Here is a 25230-nt window from a genome sequence, read left to right as displayed (position 1 = left end):
TTGTTTAATGAGGGATTGAGGGGCCTAAGAAGATCAACACCTCATGGCAAAGTGTGTATAATCATTAGGCAGCTTTTCCTCTGGAAAAATGGGCCAAAAATAGATTTAAGTGACTCTGAAAAGTCCAAAATTGTAAAAAATCTGTCAGAAGGATGCAGCACTCTTGAAATTGCTAAGACATTGGGGCGTGATCGCAGAACTGTAAAGTTTTGCTGCAAATAATCAACAGGGCTGCAGGAAACGTGTTGAGAAAAAAAGACATAAATTAACTGCCAAAGATTGGAGAAGAATCAAATGTGAAGCTACCAGGAACCCGTTATCTTCTTGTTCTGTCGTATTCCAGAACTGCAACCTACCTGGAGAGACCAGAAGTACAAGATGTTCAGAGCTCAGAGACAAGGCCAAGGCAAGGAAGGCTAAAACCCGACCACCACTGAGCAAGACACATCAGCTGAAACGTCAGGATTCTGCCAAGACAGATCTGAAGACAGATTTTTCAAAGGTTTTATGGACTGATGAGATGAAACTGACTCTTCATGGACCAGATGGACGGGTCTGTGGCTGGATAAGTAACAGGCACAGAGCTAAACTTCGCTTCAGATGCCAGCAAGGTGGAGGCGGGGTACTGATATGGGCTGGTATTATTAAAGATGAGCTAGTTGGACCCATTTGGGTTGAAGATGGGTTTCAAAATCAACTCCCAAAAAACTGCCAGTTTTTAGAAGACACTTTTTTTCAAGCAGTGGTTCAGAGAGTCTTCATCTTTCAAGAAGACCATGGTTTTTATGCAGGACAATGATCCATCACATGCATCAAAGTTCCCCACTATGTGGCTAGTCAGAAAAGGCCTTAAAAGAATAATGAAGTGACCCCATCTCTGAACGACATGTCTGAACAGTGATGTGGTTGCTGCTGCACACAAAGTTGATCGTCAACAAATCAAGAAACTGACAGACTCCATGAATGGAAGGCTTATAACTGTTATTGAAAAGAAGAGTGGCCATATTGGTCAGTCATTTATTTTTTAAATGTTTGACAGTTTTGAGTTGCATGTTTATTATTCCACTTTAACAGATGACAAGTGAGATGTGAAAAATTTCAGCTTTAATTCAGTTGCATAATAATTCTGCACACTAATAGTTGCCGAGTAATCATGTGCACATAGATATTGTCCTAAGAAAGCCAAAATTTCACTTTTACTTTCTTAAATATTCCGGTTTGAGAGGTTAGTAGGATCTTTGAATTGACCAAGACCGTTGTAGTTGTTAAACAGCAAAATAAAGCCTCAAAAATACTACTTGCGTAATAATTGTGCACAGAGTGTAGGCATGATTTCATGAACTTGTTCCAGCATAAATCATTTCATGGCAGTTTCTTATATTCAAAATACATTTGATCATTTTTTTAAATGTCTTACCCTACTTACAAAGGGTTCCTTTAACCTCTTGTTTGCAACCCATTTTAACTGTATGGTTAAGGTATAAATATGAGGAAAAAGTGAGAAATATTTATTAATGTATTCCTCCCTTGCAGGCATAAACTCTGCATGAAGTGTTGGATTGATGCAATTTATGTTCTAAGCAAACCAAACTTGCACTCAGTTATAATCACATTATAATCTTAAGGTACGAAGTCTATCTTTCATAACAGTAGGTTGTGTAACTCCTTAAATGCAACAAATCAAAACCACAGGATGTTCATAAAAAACTGCTTATAGAGTGACCTCTTTGTAACTTTTTGGGAAACTCAATGCTTTGCAGGATGTTGTTGTAAATGTTTCCATTTCAGCAGTGAAGACATCGGCACTGCAACTTCGGCCAAGTCGCCATAAGATGCAGCTTCCCGATATGAGTTTTTAGAAAAAGGTTAATGAGAAGTGAGCAGAACAAGAAGTACAAAAAGCCCCAGTTGCTGATTATTAACACCCTGGATGATTAATGCTGCAGGATGAATCAAGCAGAGGCGCTGGTGCCACCACCACCTGATTAGATTAACTAAAATAGTTAATGGGAAATAGGAAATGGGAAAAAAAAAATGCAGTCATCAAACTGCAAATTGCTTTCAGAATAAGCTCAGCATTTATTTCTTGTGAACATATATTTTAAGGGGTTAACATAAAAAGCCAGATAAAATACAGCAGTCGATTCTACGGTTAGGGCCACGGGTTAGAAATTCATTTTTGATAAGACTTAAATATAGATAGTGATCAGGCATGATCTGTGCTTACAGAGTTCACAACCATAAGTTCACAACTACCACTGCAAAAATGATTTCTCCCCTGATTTGCAATGGATGTTTGAGCCTTTTGAAAGCATCCGATCTGCAGACCCGACTGAACAAAATGAAGCTTTAGTACGACAGATTGAAACAGAGTTACTTGGAGAACAGGAAAAAATGACACTATTATAGCAACCTACAAGCACAAATGAAAAAACAAATGCACCATACATCAACTTTAAAATATGAAACTAAATATCTAGGACAACATAAGATCTGCTGTTGCTGCCGGTTGCACTGGGCCACAATCGTAGTGGTACGTACGATTCAAATGGGTGCAACTAGGTTGCATTTGAATGCAACTGAGTTTTCTTAAATGCATTTTTATGAAGCCTTTCCATTTTGGCTTCTGCTTAGGAAAAATGCAATAGATGTGTGGTAAATATTGGTGATGAGGAACTAGGGCTCCTCATCACCAATATAGAGTTTGAAAAGAACTGAAAGTCTTAAGAAGTCTTTGAGAGAAAATCAGAGGGGCACATTAGTCTTTAACATTTAGGAACCTAACCAGAGGAAGTGGTTGCTGATAGCAATCAGAAGTTCCTGTTGAGCAAAGTAAAATAAAGAAATAGCACAACGTTACCCAGACACACACAAAGGAGTCAGGCTTAAAACAGAATCCAAATATCATCAGTGATCAAGAAAGACTTTAATAAACTGCATAAAACATAAAAATCATTTTTATGCTTAACCACTCTCCTGTGGTTAAGCATAAAATGATCAATATCTGTGGCTTATCAGTCGGGGAGGATGACTTTTTAAAACCTTCAAAGTGTTACCTGGAAAGTTTTGAAACAACTGCAGTTTTCTAAGCTCTCACACAGTTAAGAAAAATCTTCTGCACTCTGCCTCCAGAAGCAGCTGCTGCAACAGGCGATGAAAAAGTGCCCATTTGACTTTTAAACCAACCAGTTTTTTAAATGTATTTTTCTGCAGGCTCGGACATAATGTCAAATCTGGGTGAGTCCAATGATCTCACAAATATAAAATCCAATTTCCTTAAGGTCTGTCTGGACTAGAATAGGTAGTTAACTAAGATGATTTAGTTGTCTTTCTTCTAAATGCTTCTTTAATGCTGCGGTATTTTCTTGATGCTGATCTAAAGCAGAGTTTAAAACATGTGCTAAAAACCAAGCTGGAGGTTCATATCTTCACCTTCTCTATCTTTTTCCTCAGAATGAAAAAAAAAATTCTCCACCATGTTTCATTTAGGCATGCTATAACTGCGCTCAATCCAATTCACAATTGTCGAAAGACATTGTGAATTGGATGGAATGTGAAATGATCTTCGAGATATTGTGTGGGGCAATGTGAGTTTTCACCATGTCATCCAGATCAGACAGTGGTTCAACATCAACCAAGAATTTCTTAAATATAGTATTTTTCTTTGCATCGCTAAGCATGCATCCACACGCTGAATGTGGATGCATGCTTAGCATGAATTTGGCAAACCAGGAGGTGTTTTCCATACTGCTTGGCCACGGAAAATAGACGAGGTCCTGTGGCCTGACTCAGCATGCCGACATGATGCTGCAGAGTGAATTCTGTATGATAACACAAACCATATTCTGATTTTTTTGTTTATTTTTTCACTACAAGTTCTAAACTTCTTCTTTTTGTTTCTATTTGTTTTTTAATCACCCCGCAAGGGGTCTTTTTGTGGGCTCTAGTGTCCCTTTTTCAAAGTAGGCTGACAGGAAAGGGGGAAGGAGAGGAGGGAAGACATGCGGTAAGCGTCGTCGGGTCTGGGAGTTGAACCCGCGACAGCCGCGTCGAGGCCACGTTGCCCCTGAATGTGGGTCGCGTTAACCCCTCCGCCACCACGGCACGCCCCTAGACTTCTTTTTAAGGAAATGCATTATATTTGTGCACAATAAAGGTTATTTCACAATCTTTATAATCTGATAATTGTATATTCCTTATTTTATGCTTTGTTCAATAACAACACTGTTTAGGTTCGAGCTCAGTTTGAACAGTTTTGAGGTAGTAGTTTGATTTTGCAGAAACCAAACTATAGGTTTAGTGAAAGTAATTTATAATTTGGGTTTTGTGTTTAGAACTGAGAGAAGTGGATGGATGGTGTTGAGAAATGTGTTTTAACAGTGGAGAAAAACTGTAATCTTAGCATCAGTAAACATTTTTAAAAAAAAGTAGTGTGGTCTGGAGCCACATGATTTGCATCTGCAAACAGATATAAGGAAGCATGTAGAGCAAAAACGGTCAAAGGTGTTTGTTGCTCCTCCTCAACGTCTCAGACTGTGATCTCACCATGTTCATCTACTGTGACTTAGCAGCGCTGGTGCTTGTGCTTACTTTTTATAGACAAGGTGAGTATCTTTTACAATATCTTACTGTACAGTATATAAGAACTATGCATTTATGTGCTTTATACAATTGCCATTATTCATCTGAATAACTGGGGGCAGGTGTAGTTCAGGGGCAGCTATCTTGTCTTCTAACCAAACAAGGGCAGCATATTAAAGTGAACTCAAAATGGGAGGAAAAATGCTGTTTTGACATTGACCTTCCATAACAAAAAGCTTTTTGAACAACCTAGGTTGTTGAGGACACACTAAAGTATGAATAATTTACCCCTTTATATTTGATGTTGAATGTTCTCTCATGCATGTATTGGTCATATGTGGTTTCACATTTGCTTTTATCATGACTCATTTTAATGATGGTAATAATCCTTGCTACTAATTTAACATTTAACAAAAAGTATGTCAAACAGCTCATGCAGGTAAAATCATTGGTGGCCATGAGGCTGCACCTCACAGCAGGCCGTACATGGCGCTTTTGACTTGCCGCGCCGACAATGGTAGCGAAACATATTGTGGTGGGGTCCTCGTGAGTGAATATTTTGTGATAACTGCTGCCCACTGCAAAGCCAAGTAAGTTTGCTATGAGTTATTTTATACCGCATTAAACTCTGCGAATCATTTAGAATTCATTTTCTTCCTTTATTTCATTTTTTTCTTTTCTCTCTATTTTTCTCTTTTTAGGTCTTATGAGGTTTGTCTTGGACTGCACAGTTACGGCAAAAATAGTTCATGTTTGTCTGTGGAGCAAGATTTTCCACATAGGAATTATGATAACAAATATTACACAAATGACATCATGCTTTTGAAGGTAATATAGGTCTGGAAATGTATCTTGAATTATTAAAATGAAAGATTATTTTTTTATTACTTCCAATAATACCATAAATGATCTTTTCTTTAAAATTCACTTAGGGTGTATTCAGACCAACGCAGGATTAGAGTCCTGAATCAGACTCCAATCCGTTTGTCTAGAAAGTCCGAGTTTTGGGGAGGTCTGAATGCAAATTTGAATTCCAAAACAGACTTAAAAACCGAACTCCTATCCGCCTAAAAACCTAGGTCTCAGTCCAGTTGAAGTGGACTCTAAAACGGTAGAAAACCTGTCTGAATGCAACCTGACTAGAAACCGTTTCAAAAGCAGGAAAGTAGCTACAGTGCAGGACATTCTGGTCAATATATCACTCTCTGCTCTGCGGGTTAACAAAGATGTTGTGTCGGTTGTCATATCAACGGGTTTGCGTGCCGCACTAAGCAAGGAAACGCAGAATATAAATGGTTTGAAGTTGTTTTACAACTTTTTATCAGCCTATTGCCGCATTGCTGCGGCGCTCTGCAGCTGCTGTAATTTTTAAACCTTTAATAAATGACAAAAACTGAACTAATTGCCTCATTTGTTTGAACATAATCATCAAGTTGGATGGAGGAATTTGCTTAGTCCTCTCTTCATCTTGATTGAAAGAAACTGCTTATAGATTTACATCAAGGGAGAATACTGACAAACATCAGCAATTTTCTCAGCTTCAATTTAAGCCATGTTTCTAGAAATCAGATAAGAAATAAAGGCGCTGCGATTATTTTTGTGATTCCTGCTCATCCCGCATTGGAACAGCCTGGTTTAGTGGACCGACTCACCGCGTAGTAACGGCGCCTGCAGGAGCGTCGCTAGCGTTAGCGGCTAACAGGCCATGTCCAAACCAGTAATGTATATCAATGAAGAAATCCTACAACCGCTAAAATCTGACACGGCTCTGTTTATGATTACTTTTTGTGAAGAAGAAAGTTGTGCTGGCCTTTTTCAGAGGTTTTGTGTCGATTCCTTCAGTAGTTCTTGGTGCAGCGCCCCCACAGGCGAAGGGGGGAACAGGTTTTTCAGTTAGTTTTATTTGTTTGACACAGTGCAGTGTGAATGCGAACTAGGTTTCTGAAAATGTAACAAATGTTGCAATTTTAGTCCCCAATCGAAGCGAGTCTACCGGACTATCCAGTCTGAATGCACCCTAAAGCAAAAGGATTAAAAACACCTGCACATTGTAAGTTAAACTGTCTTTTAAATATTTTCTGTTGTTCCTTTAGTTGTCTACCAAAGCTATTTTCGACAAGAACGTGCAGCCTATTGTCCTGGCAGACATGTGTGACAACAAACTTCCCAAAAAGTGTGTAGTATCTGGCTGGGGAGCAACAAGCGACGACAATAAAAACATGTCTAATGAGCTGAGGGAAGTCAATGTGACGCTCACTCATGGTGATTTCTGTACTGAGAAAAATGAGTACTGCTCTAAAGGGGAGGACGGACCGGCTGAGGTAGGTTTTTTTTTCTGCTTCTTCATCTTTTGTTATCTTTGTCTTATGACAAACGCAAGAACCGATCTCTTCCATCTGAACAGTCATCACATGCTGTGTCTGTGCTTTCAGGGAGACTCTGGTGGTCCGTTAGTCTGTGAAGATGGAAAAGCCTTTGGAGTGATCTCAGCAAAGAGCCTCACTTTTAAACTGACCAAGTACGCTAAGATACCCTACTACAGAGAGTGGATTGATGAGATTATGAAACATAACTGATTAAATACTGTTCAGATATTTTTCAACTACATAAGAAGAATATCTTACGTTATTTTCAAATGAATTAGTTTTGTGTAGCTTCTTGCTAATTGGAATAAGAAAATTGTTTTTTTTTGTTGTTTTTTTTTCCATTTAGCTTGTGATCCTTAATAAAATCAAGCTTTCTGGCTTTCTTACATAGAAACGTTTTAATCTACTTTGAATAATTACTTGAGCATACTGTACTATTTGATAAGTAGGACCAATTGGAATGTATAAGTGATTGAATATATATATACAGTATATACAGTATATATACATGTATATGCGACTTAGAAAGAGCTCAGCAATGTTGGATATGCAGAGATAGCAAATCTTAATAAACTATAAGACTGCTTCTGAAATCTAAAAAGAATTTCCTGTTTATTAATTTCCGACAAACCGGATGCACTTAAAAACAGCTTTGAAAAGCTAAAATTCCTATTGTCAAATCATTTTCAACATGAAAGGAGTGCATTTCAAACATCTTTTTTTGTTTTTTTCAATTTTTCATTGTTTTATTAAACTTTCAAATTGCCACATAAATCAGGCACGTTTTTACTATACAGAATACATATTCAAGATATCAGTAATGTCATTCTGTCTATAGTCAGAATGTCAATTTAAGACATATTAAATAGAAAAGCTGTGTATTTCAAGATATCTATAATTCATTTAGAGATATTTTGACTAGTCAGAATTATAATTCAATATATCTTTATTTTAGTTTTTTCTAGTCACTATTTGCTTTTAAGATATCTATAATTTAGTTTTCACTAGTCAAAACTACATATCTCCTATCCAAAAAAACATTTTAAGATATCTTGAATTATGGAGTCATTCTAGATATCTTTAATAAGAAACATGGGTTAGGGTTATAATCAAATCAAAACTAAAATCGAGATATCTAGAATTTACTTTATGACTAGTCATAATTTAATTGTAGATATCTGAAATGTGTATTTCAGATAGTCAGTAATTCATTGTAGATAAATTTGACTTGAATTCTCCATACAAGTCAATGGTAAATCTAACGTCATTTTGACTAGTCAGAATGTAATTAGAGATATCTGAAATAGGTATTTTGTCTAGTCAAAATATAATTAGAAATATGTTAAATCACTAAAATGTTTAGTCATAAAACATTTTGAGATATCTGGAATGTAAGGGTGGTAAAAATGATTTATGTTAAAACGGCCTGCCATAATGCCACCAGGTTTGTCACAACCTGGTGGAGAGGGACAACAGAAAGAGCAGGCCATTGGTGAATTTAAAGCTAAAGCTGCACATTAAGAAAAAAAAAATCAGCAATCAATTTGAGCATGATTCAGAGATGAACATTTGCTTACAGGCTGGATATCAATGAAACCTTCTGAACCTCCAGGTTGATGGGTTTGACACGCTTCTCCCAAATGTGTAAAGTGGAGCAGGGAGGAATACAGGCAGCAGCTGCAGGGCTACATAACCTTCTCTCTTGTCTGTCAAACATAAAGTAGTGTTAATATGTTCCAGTAATTAAAAAGCATAAAAACAGTTTAGAAAACATTTCTTGAGCATCAATATCTTGGGGGATAAAATTAATGTTGTGGAGAAGATTGACAGTCCTTGCTCTCCTTGCCATACAAAAGATCTTCTTCTTAATTTGCCATCAGTTTCAAGTCAGGATTCTGGATGTGCTATTCTAAATAAATTAAATCACTTCCTCTCAGAATAAATGTGTTGATAAATCAAAAACTGTTACTTTAAAATAAATAATATGTATGAATAACATGGGAATAATTATAGAGAATTATATAGCTGCAGGGGAAAAGAAATCTCAGTTGTGTAACATCATCAACTTGTCTTTAGCGCCACCATGTGGTGGTTTTGCATTTCTCATGATAAAACTAATGACATAATTCAAGTTGATGTCTTAAGTTGTAAACACAACATACTCTAAATCAAGCCTAATCATCTAAATTAATTAACTTGTTAAAAAACATAAAGAGAAGATCAAGATATTGTTTTTAAAGATCTATGCACCCCTGACTTCATAATCCCAATATTCAACTACATCTTTTTCTTTTAACCGTTTTTCATGACTTTTAAGTTTAATTTTAAAGAGTACGCTGCCATTTTAGAATAACAGAAATTTATCAAACAAGATATTAGCAACTAAAAAAATCTGTTCAAATGTTAAACTCCTCTATATCACAGAGCACAGCAGAGGGCAGCAACCAGATTTCTGCCCCCTCAGAAAATGTCTTGTTAGTAATGCTAAAGGTACAATATGTGAAGTACTTTGAAATATAACCCCCTCCAAAAAGAACATGGTTATTATGGGAGGTAGCAGACAACCAGGAGAGGATTCATGGGATGTCAAGGAAGGCTGGATCCAGGAAGGTGACATAAAGGAGAAGGTGGATTGCAGGCAGGTAGACAATCACCGAAACAAGCTCACTGCACTCAGGTGATCTCCATTCCACTCACTGTAAGCCTCAAGCACCAATTGGCTCTATCGCCACCGAATTGGGTCAGTCAAAAAGGAAGAAAGTGTCATGATTCATAACAAATCATATGAAAGTCTATCAGTTTGTAGAAACTGAAAGAAAAAATCAAATCCTGAACATAAAACTACAAAAGCATTAGATTTACAGGATAAATCTTTTGTCATAACCATTGCAGTTATGCCAAAATTTGAATAGAGTTTGTGCTGTGTATGAAGCGGGCAAAGTAAAATAATAGTTGAATAAAACCCTAGTTATTCATTCCCTCTTTTTGAAAAAGATTCAGAGCCACTTCCTAAAGATGTGCGTGATTAGTTTGAGCATTTGTTCTTTTTTGTTTAAAAATAAAAATAAATCATTGCAGTGTCTGTCTGTCTGTCATAAATAATGATAATAAATAACAATACATGATTCCTGAATAAAATCTGACATCTTGGAAACAACAACATTTTGTTTATACTTATATACTCAAATTAAAGTGAAGCAGAAAAGAAATGATACTTAATATAGACAGACAATGCTAGATAGACCATAAATTTTGCATCAAATGGCAAACATGTGCTATCACTACAATGAAACAAGCATTTGTGCACACGAAACCTCTTACTGGCCAGGTGTACAATCACAGCCAGCTGTATCTTAACACGTGTGATGCATTGAATTTTTGTCTATTATGGCTCTTGGGAATGACTTCACAAAAGGTGTAGGACGAAATAATTTGTCTACATAAATTATGTATACACATATGTGTATAATAAAATATTGTTTGAATGTATCCTCTGTGTGTAATTATTCCCAAAATAGTAGTGTCATGTGATATGGCATGTTGTGTAATAAAGTTTTTCTGTGACTCTAGAAAAATGGCCTGGGCTTAATCAGGCAGAGGACAGTGAAAGTGCTTGTGGAACTAGGGAGAGGGTAGTGAATAGGCTAATGCTTGTGTAACCTGGATGATTTCATGCATTTTTATTAAGAAACAACAATTTCTCCACAGTTTTTGGTTTCAAACGATTTCTCTTTTTTGACACTACATGGATGAGGTGTTATTATTGTACCCCAACTCCTTGGAGCACAATAAACACCTCACCTTTACAGAAAATAAGAAACAGTGAAAAATACAGTTCCTCATAAGCAAACATAATGCATCTGCAAATGTTCAGTTCACCTTACCTTGTTAGGGCTTATCAAATCAAAATGTTCCCACATAGGAGAAATCCTCCTCTTTCTCGCCGGCTCCATCCTACTCCTATCCTGTCCTCCCGCTCCTAAATCTCTATCTATCTATCTATCTATCTATCTATCTATCTATCTATCCTAAACTCTCCAAACACCAAACTAACTGTCTCAAACTAAATAACCACTATCCAAACTTTGCTATCCAAACTATCAAAACTCTTTCCACTCTCTCAACTGACCGCAACTCGCCTACAACAACCCACATTTTGAATGGAGCCTGTGGGGTTTCTAAAGCTGTCAAACCCCGCGCCAAACTCTGAGCCACTTCCCGAAGCAGTCACGTGGTACAGCCGGGCAGCGAGGCTTCGGACGTCATCGTTTTCGGCTCCTCCCCTAAATGAAGCAAGCCTCGATACGCGCTTTACGGAAACGCCCCCTCCATTACTCGACACACGCCTAGAAGCCTCGGCACATCACGTAACATCACTATGCTCATCTGTGCCGTCTGGATTATTGAGACTTTCATTGTTAAATCATCATTGCCTTCACTTCAACCTGGGTCTACCGCTTTTCTCCTCACATCTACACCCCACTTCATGACACAAACTAACAGAGAAACAAGAATGAAAACTTGCAAATATTCAGATCTTACATGTAGAAAAAGTAAAAAAAACAACTACAATCACCCCACTGTGAACTAATCGGTGGGAAATATTGTGTAACATTGTGCAAGTCAAGAAAAGGAAGCAGATCCTGATAGCCATCATCAATATTTGCTGAATGTATTTTTTTGCAGAGATGCAAAGTCTTCAAGCAACCAGAGAAAAAACAACAACTCTGAGCTGTAAACAGAGTTGCACACACAGGCCAACTGTGAAGTCATGGTGCTTTAGAAGCCAAATATTTTGTTTCCTAATTCAAGTTCATGTTTCTAATCAGATGTCAGCAAATTTGCACATACATAGAAAACTTTAGCGAATTAAGCTCTTTGTAAAAAATTAAATGCACAGAGTATTTAAGTATTGAACAAACTTTTTGAAAGAATCTTTTGCTTGTGACAAATTCAAGACATTTTCTATATGGATTTTAATTTTGGTTCTTCCTCACAAACTGTTTTCACATCTAAAAGGTTCCAGGGGATATTTTCTGCGTCAGGACCTTCAGTGGTGTTCTTGTATCTTTAATCAACTATGAGTCAAGTAAATAACTTGGACATTTTAAGTTTTCTTTTTAAAAAAAAAAAAAGCACTAAGTGTGCATTACTTGTTTTTATAGTAAATTCTGTACCTGAGTACATCTACCTTACCTTTTTCAAAAACTTCAACAATAAGCACAACGGAATGACATAAAATTTTATTCTGTGCATGTTTACGTACAAAAAATGTTTTGCAATAATACACCAACTACTTTTCCAGTAGTTGGCATATTGAGCTAATTTTCAGTAAATTCTTATTTATTATCACCTTTGTCATTTTCAAGTTATTTCAGTGATCAATATTAATGTATTCTTCATTTACAGAAGGGTACCAACAATTTTGATCACTTGTATATCTTGGGTGTGTAAAGAGAGACAGTATTGGGCCTGTGCCAATAGTCTGAATCACTCAATGTTTGACGCGGCACCACCAGAGATGAGGTGGCGCAGTTCAGCCTTGCATCCTTCCATCTATTTAAACAGGCAATGTGCAAACTGAGCAATTTTGAACATAAAAATGTTAAAATCATACAGAAAACAAACTACACAAGAGTCAAGAGAATGCATTGATTTTCTTGTTCATACCTCTACTTATGATGATGCTCATCACTGGATGAACATGATGAAAGTTCATTCTTTTCTGAATTGCAGGACTTCTGAGGTGCAAAAACATCCATGGCATTCGTTTTTATTAATTGGTTTGTTACATGTAAACACTGTTTAAGCTTTTGACGTGTTTTAGTATCAGATTGAGAGTTGGTATCAGAAAGTACTTAGGCAGTTAACCTAAGTAATTTAGAAAAAAAAAAATTCTGAAAGCAATTGTTGATTGTTATAAAGTTTTGAGAAACAAAATATATTTGGAAACTTTTTTTTTTATTGCCTTCAGAGAAAAAAGGTCATTTTCTTACCAAATGAATTGTTTATCTGAAAGTTACTTTACTTAATTTACATCTCTGTCTTTCTTTCTTTGTTTGCTTTGGGTTTATTCTCACACAGAGCACTTGCAGCAGCTTGTGGTTTGGTTCTACGGTTGCAAGTTTTCTGTTCCTACTGTTAACCACAACTTATTTCTGTGTTTTTTTAATAAAGTAAAAAAAAAATCCCCATTCACCCAAAGCATTGTTACTCCTGATCTGTTTTTTTTTTATTTTACTTAAATTTATATACAGTTGTGTATATCCTTGTAAAAAGACAACAAACACATGATACATAGTGAGAAATCAGCATTTTGTTTATCTTTTGAAATTACGCACATCAATCTATAAAAGCTCAAGCTTCTATCTAAATACCATGAACAAAGCAATATTTTCCTTAAGGCTTGTATTGGTAGCAATAATCAAAATTACTTAATATAACACCAACATTTCTCTCAGACATACACTATTAACTATTCATTCAGCATTTACTACAATGATCAGAGCATGCACTTTAAGAACAGCAGATCTTAGTATAAAATACAGAATTATAACACCGACAAACTTAACCAAATAAAACAAATTATCAGACCATTACTTCTGCACTAAAAAATTTTTTATTGTCAAATTGTTTGATCAAGGTGATATGTGGCTTAGATGCTGTTTCAGTTGTCCTTCAGGATGTTATTGATCCAGTCAGTGGTGTCAGGTACGTTTGTGTACTTATACAGAGTGGAACCATCGATTGGTTTGCTTGCTGACACCACTCCATATGCCATTCCATTGCAGATTAATGGACCTCCGGAGTCTCCCTATAAGCACATGTACAGAATGTTGGGAGTGAATTAGTCAAGCATTGAAATTAATATTTTATTTTGAGTGACAATTTTTTTCTCTTATTAAAAAAAAAGAAAAAAAAAATTACCCCACTTGTTCCAGTTTTTCCTTCAGAGCAGTAAGCACTTTCTTTGACACAATCCCGATTTTCAACAAGTCTGACATTGACTTCCAGCAGTTTCGAAGGCAATTTTGTAGATGACCGCAGTTCCCAACCGCAGACTGAGCATGGATTTGGCAGTGAGCTACTTTTCTCCTTTGCCGGCTCAATATGTTTGATATGGAGGGCCGAGCTTACATTGTGGGACAACTGAAGGAAAAATTGGAGATAGTATTAAACAATAAAAAAATGTGCAGTCTGTTTTTTTTTTACAAATTTTGTACATATGAAAACATATTAAAATAGATACAAAGAACATGTTTTCCTATTCGTTAAAATAGTTTCAGATAAATATAAATTATACCTTCAGCAGCATTATGTCATTTGTGTAATCACTTTCATTGTAGTGATCATGTGGAAAATCTTTCTTCACAGACATTTTTTTATGGTTTTCACTGTGTTTGTCAAACCCATAAAAAACGTCATAGGACCCATGATCCCTAGTAAACAGAAATGGAAGAAAAATTGTTTTTTTTTGTTAGTTTTTTAAAAATCTGTCTCCAAGCATTCATTTGAATGAAATCTATGATCATGTCACACTGACTTGGCCTGGCAGTGAGCTGCAGTCATCACGAAATCTTCTCTAATAAGGAATCCACCACAGCCTTTCAACTCATCAGCCTTATTCACCAGCCGCAAAAACACCATATACGACCGTTTGTGTGGATTAACCTCATGGCCTCCAATGATTTTCCCTGCATGAACTTGTTTTTTGGTAAAATACAAAGTTAATGGTGATGATAATGACACAACTATTAACATCATCAAAATTAAGTCACTGAAAAGATAAATAGATGATAAAAACCAAGAAATATTTTAAATATATATATATATATACAGTATAACACATCCATCAAAGATTAAACATGCACAATAAAACGTTGACACAATTAACATTTACAGACTGCGGCAGAGACTCACCTGGACTTTGAAAAGTCAGTAGAAGCATCAGTGCAGCGAGGTTGCAGAAGATGAACATGATGGGGTCACAGATGGGGTGAACTGCTGAAGGGAAGTGCCAACAGCTCTGAAAACATCTGTTTTTATATGCTTGCTTCAGGGGAAGGAGATTAGGCTGTCAATGCAAATGATGTGGCTTTCTATCACAGTCATGACGTGAAAACGTGCCACTAGGTAACTCAGTTTTTCTAATTCTGAACAGTCAGCAAAACCTGAAATTCTGCATTGTTTCTGCTTGAATTATGAAAAGTCTTTAAGTTAAAACAACGGACAATTTTTAGTTTTAAAGTAGTTGAATTTTGAACTTTTAATCAGCGATCATCAGTCGGTGACCAGCTTGTCTTTTTGAGAGAAGACAACCTGATCACCCTCCTGTTTCAACCTTATTAGGAGCAGAGTATTGGTTTTGTTGTAGGAAACTGTGCAGGCCTCTTTATGAAAGTTTCTCTGCACGCATCACTTTGATAAGGATACCCAGATGACAAGGTTTTGTGGCCTACAGATCCTTCAACACATCTGATAAAGATGAAAAAACAGGAAGGCATGTTTCTGAGAACTATCAGAATGGATTTTTATCTTTAGGCCTCTTCCATCATGCAACCATTTTATGCAAGCTTGCAGATAAATTAAAAAGGACAATTAGTACAGAGGGCTTATTAGAGCATAGAAATAAAAAACTGCTAAGATCTGATTGTTTTATTGAGTAGCTACACTGAAGCATTTCTTAATGCCCAATTTTGTGATACATAAAAGTTTCCAACATCGTCAAGTAAATACGCTGCAAACGTGTCAAATAAGTTATAGAACAGACTTGGCTTGTCTATGAAAATCTACTAAAAACAGACATGTTATTCTGTCATGCAGATTCCAAAGAGAGCTGATTAGATTTCAATATTTTCATAGCATTATTAACTTTTTTTTTTCTTTTAGGATTCCAATTTCTTCCTATATCTTGCAATTTTGTGAGACATTAAAAAGATTGCTCTGACTGCTGCATCTCCGGAAGAGTGAAAAGTAACGTGCATCTCTGTTACTTTCGAAGTGACGCACATTCCTGCTCTGCATTAGTCAGATTCTTTTTCCCATGTTTACTTTCATAAGGACTGTTCAAATAGTAATTCTTAAATTACTTTTTGAACTATTACCTCTAGATCCTCTCCACAAACTAGTATGGTATATATATACAGTATATATATAAAGATGTTCATGAACATCTTTTAACAAATAACATCTGATGAGGTGCAAAAAGTGTGGCAGTTAAGGTCTTCAAAATAAAAGCTGTTTCAGTGTGTTTTGTGCATCTACAACAAAATGACGGGATTTATATTTTTACTAAAAACTCACGTGCTGATCACAGTGTCTGATGTGATCCTGAGGCCACAGGTTGAGCTCTGAGTTCATTTTAAGTCAGAGCCATATGCAGACACTTCTCTGTTTTTTACTTGTTAGTGTTTTTTATGTGACCACTGCCAGTGAGATTAGAAATGGAAATCAGACACCTGGATATAATCGCTTGTGTAGAAAAGGCAAGTGCTCAACAGAACAAAACCAAAGCATCTAGTAAATTACAAAATTAACCCTTAATGTTGAGATCCTTAAAACCAAAGTCTCAGACAAAGTATGTGATCACAAATGCAGAAGCAAATGCCAAATGCTTACCAAGAGATCCAAGGGAGGACATTCAGTAATAGGCCGAGTAAACATTCCCAGGACATTTTCAGAAGTATAAAAAAGGAAAAATGTGAGATGTAGAGCAGAAACACCTATCTGATAAGATAACCCATAAGTTTTAAAGTAGTCCTTTCTAAGAAGATACTCGCACCTTAATGTGCCTAATGTTCACCATGGTAACTTTAAAAAACTGACAGAGATGATACCTGCAATGATCTTTTTAGTTGGATGATGATGACAGACAAGTGTGGCAGTGTGGGGCAGAAAAAAAACAAAACTAAATGCAGAGGGGGCCACTGGCTCGACTTCGAGTATAGACAGCACCCACAAGGACCACTCAGCCCTCACAGAAGACCTGTTGATACAGAGAAATATGTTTTAACTCTCAACACTCCTTAAAACAAGGCCTCATATTCTATTACTTATCTGGAGTGTTTTTACCCTTCATGTCAATATGGGTCAGAATCTCTTAGAAAAAGTGTTTCTGACATTTTGCAGAATCTATGCCATAAGGACAAAGGAATTTCTAAAAGAAAAAAACAAGTTTATTGCAGTACCAGCAAACTGTGCCTAATAATCTCCCTGTGGGAAAATAACAGTGCATTTTTGCTGGTACTGTAAACCGCATTTGCTTTCTTTATTTATATTTTAGTCACAGTCTTGTAAGAGTTGAAAGTAAGAACAAGCTCAGGGCGGTTTAAACCATGACTTGAATATTTCATATAATACGTACATTTTATGTATTATATACATATAGTATGTATAACATACACATGTAAATTCCCAGAATTTACATGTGTAACTTTTTAATTTATCAGATGTTGGTAGATCTGTTGTCACAAAATTCCTACACTATCTCTCCCTCTTTATCATAGTGGAAAATGAAAAAAATTACCTTTTAAAGCCACATGCAGAGTTTCTCACGTTAACATATATCCAGTTTCTAAAATGATTCTAAGGTATCATGTCCTGTGTATGATAAGAAGCAACTTCATCATGCTGCCTGATACACTAGTATTGCGTAGTCACATTTTATATGTTTGTTCAACAACATTTTGCACTTTGCAAGCTGCTTCTGAGCTGGCTTTAGGATTTAATGCTTATCTGCGAAAATAAGCAGTTCTGAAACACATTTCTCCCATGTATTGCTTTTTTATAGATCTTTTTTTGTCTTTTATAGATGATCTGTTATACAAATTTCACTTTCTCTTGCAAGTTTGTGCAAGAAACTTGCAAGAAACATTCAGCCTTTTTTCAGCTGAAAAAAAAAACCATTCAGCCTTTTTCTGGAAATAAGTTCATGTTTTTGGTGTCTGGAAAATGAGCCGTTTCAAAAATCTCCCATAGTACCATTGTGCATCTGTTGGTAGCCATTTTCACGTTATAAAACGAGAGCGTAAACCAGTGGTGCCTAAAGTCGGTCCTTAAAGGCCGGCATCTTGCATATTCTAGTTCTCTCCCTGGTGGTAGAAACAACCTTTTCAGCATGTCAATGTTCTTCTGAGGCCTCTAATGAGCCATCATTTGATCCAGGTGGGTTAAACCACGGAGAGAACTACAACATGCAGGATGCCGGCCCTCGAGGACCGACTTTGGGCGTCACTGGCGTAAACATTGAGTTGGCGGGGGACGCAGACAGTAACAGCTTATTTGATAAAGATGAAAGAGCAATAAAAGAGCTAATACTGAAAGATTAAAATAGGCAAAACTCAGGAATCTCATTCTCTTAAGATTGATTTTGTGCAGAGAATGTAATGAATATGTTTTGTATTGCACATAGACCCATTGTCACTGGCTTAAAAGGAAGCATAACATGTGTTATCTTTAACCAACACATTATACACACGAGAATCATTTTACCTCCGGGCTACTGTAGCAGATCTTTGGCCCCAGTGAACATGTGGTCATTTTGGCCCCTGAGGGAGATGAATTTTCCTGTCTGCTCCTTGGTCCCTAAATCAAAAGGGCAAATTAGTATAAAGCAACATGTCTTGCTTAACATTGAAACTGAGCTTAGCCAAATATTTTTCCTGGCAAAGAATTAGATAAGTTTAGTTATTCCTTTAAAAATACCAAAATATCACAAGTGCTTTGTTTTATACTGACATTTACTTACATTTCTATGTTTTTAACTCTTCATCACGTTCTGTTGAGAAAGTTGTTCCAAAATAATAATAATAAATTAATATTGCTATACAATATTATAAAATGTATAAGACATTTCTACAACAAAGAATAAAAGAAGTGATTTATTCATTTTCAAATACAATCTTCAGGAAATGTATGTTGTATCTTTCAATACAGCATATGTTAACTGTGCTTAAATATATCTGTGTTTATCTTGCACTCATTCGTGAAAAGCCGTATGGGTTTTCAAAACGATGTGTCATGAGTCATGTGTTTCCTCAATCCCCCTGCCAGCTGATTAGTGGAGCTGGCTAGTAATGTAACTGGAACAGAGATCTCCGCAAATGTCGGAGTAATATTATAATTAAGAAAACTTTTGATAAACCAAGCAGATATTCTTATTTTAAACTGGTACATTCTCACCTAAAAAATTTTTTAGAGTAAATTGTGTGTCAATTAAAAAGTAATGCACACAAATTTACTTACAGCTTTCATCACTTTCTGGGATATGGTGGGCCGTGAAGGTATTCGGACAGGCCTTGTCGTCGCACTATGACATAATCGGCCTACAAATCCAGCCTTTGAATTCGGACACTACTAATGTTTCGTAAAACATTACAAAGAAACGAGCAGAGAGTTCTGAAAGAGCGCGAGCAGACAGGTTTGAGTACAAACATTACAGGTTTTGTACAAATTCCCTCATACAGGTTCCAGACATCAGAACCAGACATCAGTCTCTTTATCCCTCAATCATTTCCTGAGAATAAATAAATAAATATTGTGAAGAGAACATTAAAAACGTTTGTCAGGATTGTGTCGGAAAAACGTTTATCTTTTATAAATACAGTGTTTTGTGGTCAATATTATTTCACCATTTTATTAATGTGGGTTGCCAGTTTGGATCAGGCTTCCTATCAAGCTATAAGAATGATAGAAAACATGCTAACAAAAAGCCTCAGCCCTGCAGCACACAGGCGGTTCTAGAGACAGGCTAACAGAAGCAGCTCTTTGGCTCAAATATATTAAATTATGAAATACTGCCCTGTTTTTTGTTTCATTCTGTTTTAATTGCCCTGTAGGCAGCAATTTATTCACATATATGTACATTTATTATTATTGATACTTTAATTAAAAATGAGTTGTACAAGTTTATGTCGTTGGGGGGGATGATATGTTCGCATACACCTCAGAAAGTATGTAGTTGCGCCCCTGCAGGTTCAACTGTTCAAAACATTTAAGAAAAGGTTGTTCCTTTTCCAGCCACTGGGTGTCTTTGCCCTTAGACAGGGAGATTGGCAGAGAGAAAAGGGACATGCAGTAATAGTCCCGGGTCCAAGAATTGTATTGGGGTCAGTTGCTTTAAAGACTTAAGCCTCTATGTACGTTGTGGCTTTTCTGCCACTGTACTATTACGTGACACTCAAGGAAATCAAGCTTTAATACTTTCAGTAATTTCTAACCTTTCCTGACAACTCTTTTGATCTGTGGTGAATCAGTACTGGCCTTTATATTTGATATATAATTGATTTGACACTAAATTTTCACCATTAATCTAAAACGTATCTGGAAGTTATTTGGGTCCATTGCAAAATAGCCTGCTACACATTCTGTTTTCTCCATAACACTACTTATTAAACATGCTCAAGAGTCAAATATAATGTTGGTTTTCTCTCCTTACCATCTGCAATAAATGCATTCCACATAGGTATATTGAAAACTATTTGAGAATATCTAATATATTTCCTTATCCATGGCAAGCTCCTCTTCTTTCTGCTTTCAATTCTTCAGTAGGACAGACTTTGTTGTAATGTCAATATGTATGCAAAGATTTGCTCATCTAAGTAGAGTTAGGTTTTATATTTTTATGAAAGCAGTGTTAACTTTAGTACCACTTTTTCTCTTTGCTGTAGTTTGAACTATTTAACTCAGCAATTTAGAATGTTTTACATTTTCTATAAATAAATGACACTGGATGTTGTAACTTTCTGAAAACTTCTAGATTTTGATAATTCACCAGTAATTCAGGAGGTTCTGAGGTTAGAATATTACAGGTAAATGCTCTAGATAACTTTAGCCACCTCACTGGGATTCTTTGTGCTTACACAACACATATTAAGTTTATATTGAATGGCCAGTGGTAAATAGATACTAACTTCAACTAAGCTATTGCTATTGGCCTTCTTTGTTAAGACATTGCCAAAACCATCAACGTTGTGTTCAGATGACAATGTATTTATATTTATCATTCACTGCCTACCAGCTATTTATAAGAACATTCACTGTAAGAATTAGATATGAATAGGAATTTTTTTTAGCTTCTTTTAATGTATGAAACAATTTTGTGATTTCATTTTATTTGTATCCAAGTAATTTATAACCCTTGTCAGAACAAAGAAATCTCAGTAACACCACACTGTCCTATTTCCTTTTTTTTTCTTCTTCATTTTTTTTTGTCTTGATGTAGTGCTCCTGTAGTCCACTAGGCGTCAGTCTAATTCTTTACACAATGTTTGTGTTTGGAAGTCTGCACAGAGCTTGCAGAGTTGTTGAAGTGCAACTGAAATGCTGTCTAACGCTCATCCGTAACTTTCATGGTGAGAAGAAAAAGCTTAAATTAACAAGTTCTGATTGTTTACAGGTTAAGGCTTCTAAAGCATCCTACACCTCTGCTCTGATCTGTTCTGATCTAGAGAAGCAAAAAACTCTGAGAAAAAGATTACAGTTTGTTTCTAAATCCCTAAGAGCAACATTAAATCCATAATTTGAAATACCCAATCAATAATGCACTATTGAAAATCTGGTTGCAAAACAGGGAAGATTATTGAATCTCCCAGACAAGAATGAACACTGAGATATAGCTCTGTGTTTGCAGCGTCTAAGTTTGGAGATTTAACTCTTTGGAGTTAGTCTTCAAAGATCACTGAGTCTGTATGCACTAAAATGCAGAGTTTGAACTCAAAATAAAACCAATATAATTTAAAAATAAGTTAAAATTACAAAAATGTGTTTGCAAAAATGTATCTACTGTAACATATACTTTCCTGAACCACTACACAAATAGGAACTGTCTTCTCGATTGGCTTTCATTTAATTCACGTTCTAATAATTGCACATTAGAGGAAAGCAATCCAAAATAAAACACACATTCACACTTGTTTGAGGAACTGCAAATGTTAAACAGATTAAGTATGCAGAAGTTTCCACATGGCCGATCTGTAAACAAAGCATGTTTGTCTGCAGATAATTAACATTAGAAAGCTAAAGACCACACTGGGGTTAAAAATAGCAGCAGATAGTGCTGCAGTAAGCACGCTCTAACTTCTGAGCTACCCCTTTTTTTACCTCAGCACCTCCTACACAAGTTCACCTCACGGCTTCCTGTGCAACACCACGGTTTTCCATTGTGGCAGTCTTCGGCCTGTCAAGCTTCACTGACACCTTTAGTCAGGTGAGTGCCTGCAAAATATCCTTGCAGAACTTATTCAAAGAGATTGCATTAAACTAATTGGTCTGCGCCGATTTAGTTTTTTTTTACTGTCTTATTTGTTCACATGCACGTGTTCTTTTGCCTTGTGCCTAAAATGATCAAGTATTTAGTGCAACATTTAGTCAACATGTTGCCACTGAATATTCTTAGTTTGTTTTTTTTTCTTTATTTTCCTTGATCTGACTGAAGGGGGCACTATAAGCAAGACTAGTGCTGGGCTTTCTCATGCAAATTTGAGTATGGCCAGTACCCTCCCTGAGAGCTTCATTGACTGCATCCTATAAGTGCTGTGTCCTGCACTTGACTCCCTGTTTGATTCTGATTGGTATTCCAAGGCTGCCGCTTTGCAGAGGCTTTAATGCGATGATGAAGCCTGCATTGTTTGCCTCAAATGACTATTTTGTACAACATATATAAATCCTTGTACGTTTTTAATATCGCCGCTAATTTTCAAAAACTGCTCTCCATTTGTATGAACATACTTGAGAGACACTTCTTTACTCAGTATGAGTACTGTGAGGATTTTTTTTTTTTTTTACTTTATACCGCAAATCCCAAACAACAAGATTATGCTAAAGCCTGTCTGTGTACCTTTAAGAGGCAAGATCACATTGTTATTCCGGGTTTGTCCACAAGCTGACTGTGGAGGTGGACAGATAGCGGTTCTGGGGGTGGTGTGTGTGTGTGTGTGTGTGTGTGTGTGTGTGTGTGTGTGTGTGTGTGTGTGTGTGTGTGTGTGTGTGTGTGTGTGTGTGGAGGAGGGAGAAGGTGTGGGAGGGGTGAGCGTAGGAGTCTCCTAATATGAGTCTCCGGGGGCCAGTATGGATTAGAAAGAGACGGGGAGACACTGCGATGTGGATAAGATGTCCTTTAGATGCATCCCTGTGTTTTACAGCATGTCCAAGGAGGCAGGGATTGATCTTGAGTTCTCTCCTCTACAATGGCAATGCAGGGCTGAACACTCAAGGCTAAGCTGCCCATTAACAAGCCAATAATTTGTGTCATTATGTGAGGACTGCAGCTGGTGCTACTGATGCGCCGCTTCTCACATGTCAACCCTGAAGACTGAAAGGAGTCTTAGCGCTACTCATTATAAAGCCCCAGCCCCTTCATCCTAGCTTCCATCCTTTGTCCAGGAAGCATGCATGGTAGTGTGAAAGAAAAAAAAAGAAAAGCATAAAGAAAAGGCCTGGTCTGGATGGCATTATTTATTTCCTCCCCCTGCTCCCTTTTTTTGAAACACAGCATGCTCAATATAAAATCAATGTATTAAGTGTTCTCAAGTATGTAGAGTGACGCGCTGCCATTCCCACTCTCTGCCTTTGGCTGTGATTAAAGCTAATTTGAATGATTGAAATGCTTCCATAGAGGAGCCGGAGTGAGTGAAGTGAAGGGCTCACACAGATGAAGGGGGAGGAGGCGAGAGAGGCTTGGCTCTACTCCAGGTGGAGGAGGTGAGTCATTCCCCGGCAACAGATACACAGTCTACAGGCGTGCACATGTGTGATTGTGCACGGCCCAAATTGTTGTCGAGAGAATAAAATAGTGCTCCGAGCAATAGAGTAATAAAGAATGAACGCGGCGGCTGTGTACACTGAGTTTTTCTGATTTTTGTGTCTGTGACAGTGGACTTCTAAGGGTGTGTGCAGGGCGGAAAAATAGCCAGTGTAGGCTATTTCGGTTGACTGAGTCCACTTTGCAAAAGGATGAAAGATGAAGGTGGCTCAGCTTTAATAGTATCTGGGTAAGATAAGTAATAGTATATATTTTGCACATTATTTTTCACCTTATTTTGCAGAAACTTGGTGCATATTATTATTTTATTGCTGAAATTAATATAATTACTACTAATTATACACAATAACGACTTGTTACTGCGTACTACTTATGCAATAACAAGATGCAAAGTTAATGCAAGGAAACAGTATTTTATGTCATCACAAGTACAAATATGTAGAGTTTGTTGAAATCCAAAGGGACACTATGCTTTTGGTAAAAAGAGACTTAGCTTAAATGTTTTAGCAACAACACAAAGGATGAAAAACACATATTTTTATTCCCATTGTAAGGACCTGTCATCCTGTTTACAATCTAAAAGAGAGATTGCACAAAAATGTTTTTGTATGCTAACTTTGTGAGTGAAACATTTTCTATTTTTTTTACCTAATTTCCTCAAATTCAAGGTTGAATTTTCTTAAAAGAAATAACAAATTTGTTCAAAATTGATTTTTTTCTATCTTACCTCTTTCGAATGGGGTGAGGCGTCAATAAATTTGTCCACTTAGACGTAAAATTATGTTAAATGCTGGAATTTTCTGCTTCATCTTTGTTATTTTAATGTTTGTGTTATAAATAATGCATTTTGCTGCTCTGCATGATTCGTGGTAATAATGGGATTTTTTCTGTTGCATTATTTCTTCAATGTATAAATAGTTCGGATATGCATGTTAAGTTGGAAAGATACCAAATCAGGTACTATTAAAAGCACTGCAAAGCAATTTAAAACACTCAAAATGGAGGTGTTGTTATTATTTTTTTTTTTTTTGATTACAGTACAGGTGCAGACCACTTAGCGGAAATAAAACCATACGCTAGCTGTTCTAAAATTGTAACCCTGGGCTATTTGAAGCTTGTAAGTTATTGAGGGCACATTCTACATCTTATGTTCTTGAAACAAACACCCTCTTTCTTGCCACGTTTCTGCAGTTATGCACACTCATGAGCGTGAAAGTCAATGCATTCCGCTTCATTTGCGTGTGTGTGTGTGTGCGTGCATGCTGCAGATGCAAACCAACTGTGTTTTGGAGCCACCCGACTACTGCTCAAGGTGGGCGTCAGATTCGTGTGGCTTCAGCATCAAAACTAAACAAGGTCAACAAGAAGTTCCACTCACACATCTTTGAGTTGTTTTCCGCTTGAGGCCTTGCATTTCATATATTTAGCTCTATTTCATCCCTCCAAAGAAAAAACTGAACTTGTTCTTTTTCCCCCTCCTTTTGTCAATGTGTGGCAAATTATTTAGATAAGAACCCGTCAAAA

At 36.6% G+C, this 25230-nt stretch overlaps 2 protein-coding genes across 6 annotated transcripts in view; one reads left to right on the top strand and one right to left on the bottom strand.

Moving 5' to 3' along the window:
- The first annotated feature begins 4212 nt into the window (after positions 1 to 4212).
- On the top strand, positions 4213 to 7543 carry LOC114151628 (granzyme G-like). Of its 2 annotated transcripts, none has more exons than XM_028028961.1 (5): positions 4213 to 4604; positions 5012 to 5171; positions 5283 to 5292; positions 6675 to 6902; positions 7014 to 7543. In XM_028028961.1, exons 1-5 carry the CDS (start codon positions 4547 to 4549, stop codon positions 7155 to 7157), a joined length of 600 nt encoding a protein of 199 aa, XP_027884762.1. In that variant the 5' UTR covers positions 4213 to 4546; the 3' UTR covers positions 7158 to 7543. The 2 variants fall into 2 exon arrangements, with proteins under 2 accessions (XP_027884762.1, XP_027884761.1); XM_028028960.1 differs by having other exon boundaries at positions 4231 to 4604; positions 5283 to 5409.
- A 5702-nt stretch (positions 7544 to 13245) lies between these two features.
- LOC114150444 (mast cell protease 1A-like) overlaps positions 13246 to 25230 on the bottom strand; it is a 100461-nt gene continuing 88476 nt past the window's right edge. For 2 of the 4 annotated variants that reach the window (XM_028026841.1, XM_028026840.1), the window contains exons 4-10: positions 18438 to 18530; positions 16784 to 16932; positions 14868 to 14951; positions 14491 to 14650; positions 14251 to 14386; positions 13875 to 14096; positions 13246 to 13761 (exon numbers count right to left, since the gene is read on the bottom strand). In XM_028026841.1, coding sequence (XP_027882642.1) covers positions 13615 to 13761; positions 13875 to 14096; positions 14251 to 14386; positions 14491 to 14650; positions 14868 to 14925 — 723 coding nt within the window. In that variant the 5' untranslated portion in view covers positions 14926 to 14951; positions 16784 to 16932; positions 18438 to 18530 and the 3' untranslated portion in view covers positions 13246 to 13614. The remainder of the gene's footprint in view (positions 13762 to 13874; positions 14097 to 14250; positions 14387 to 14490; positions 14651 to 14867; positions 14952 to 16783; positions 16933 to 18437; positions 18531 to 25230) is intronic. The other 2 variants (XM_028026843.1, XM_028026842.1) reach the window with 2 other exon arrangements.

The sequence above is a fragment of the Xiphophorus couchianus genome, chromosome 9 (assembly GCF_001444195.1).
Source record: "Xiphophorus couchianus chromosome 9, X_couchianus-1.0, whole genome shotgun sequence".
In the NCBI taxonomy this organism is placed as follows: domain Eukaryota; kingdom Metazoa; phylum Chordata; class Actinopteri; order Cyprinodontiformes; family Poeciliidae; genus Xiphophorus; species Xiphophorus couchianus.
Note: the sequence above shows the minus strand (reverse complement) of the source record. Positions and strands in the feature narration are given on the sequence as shown.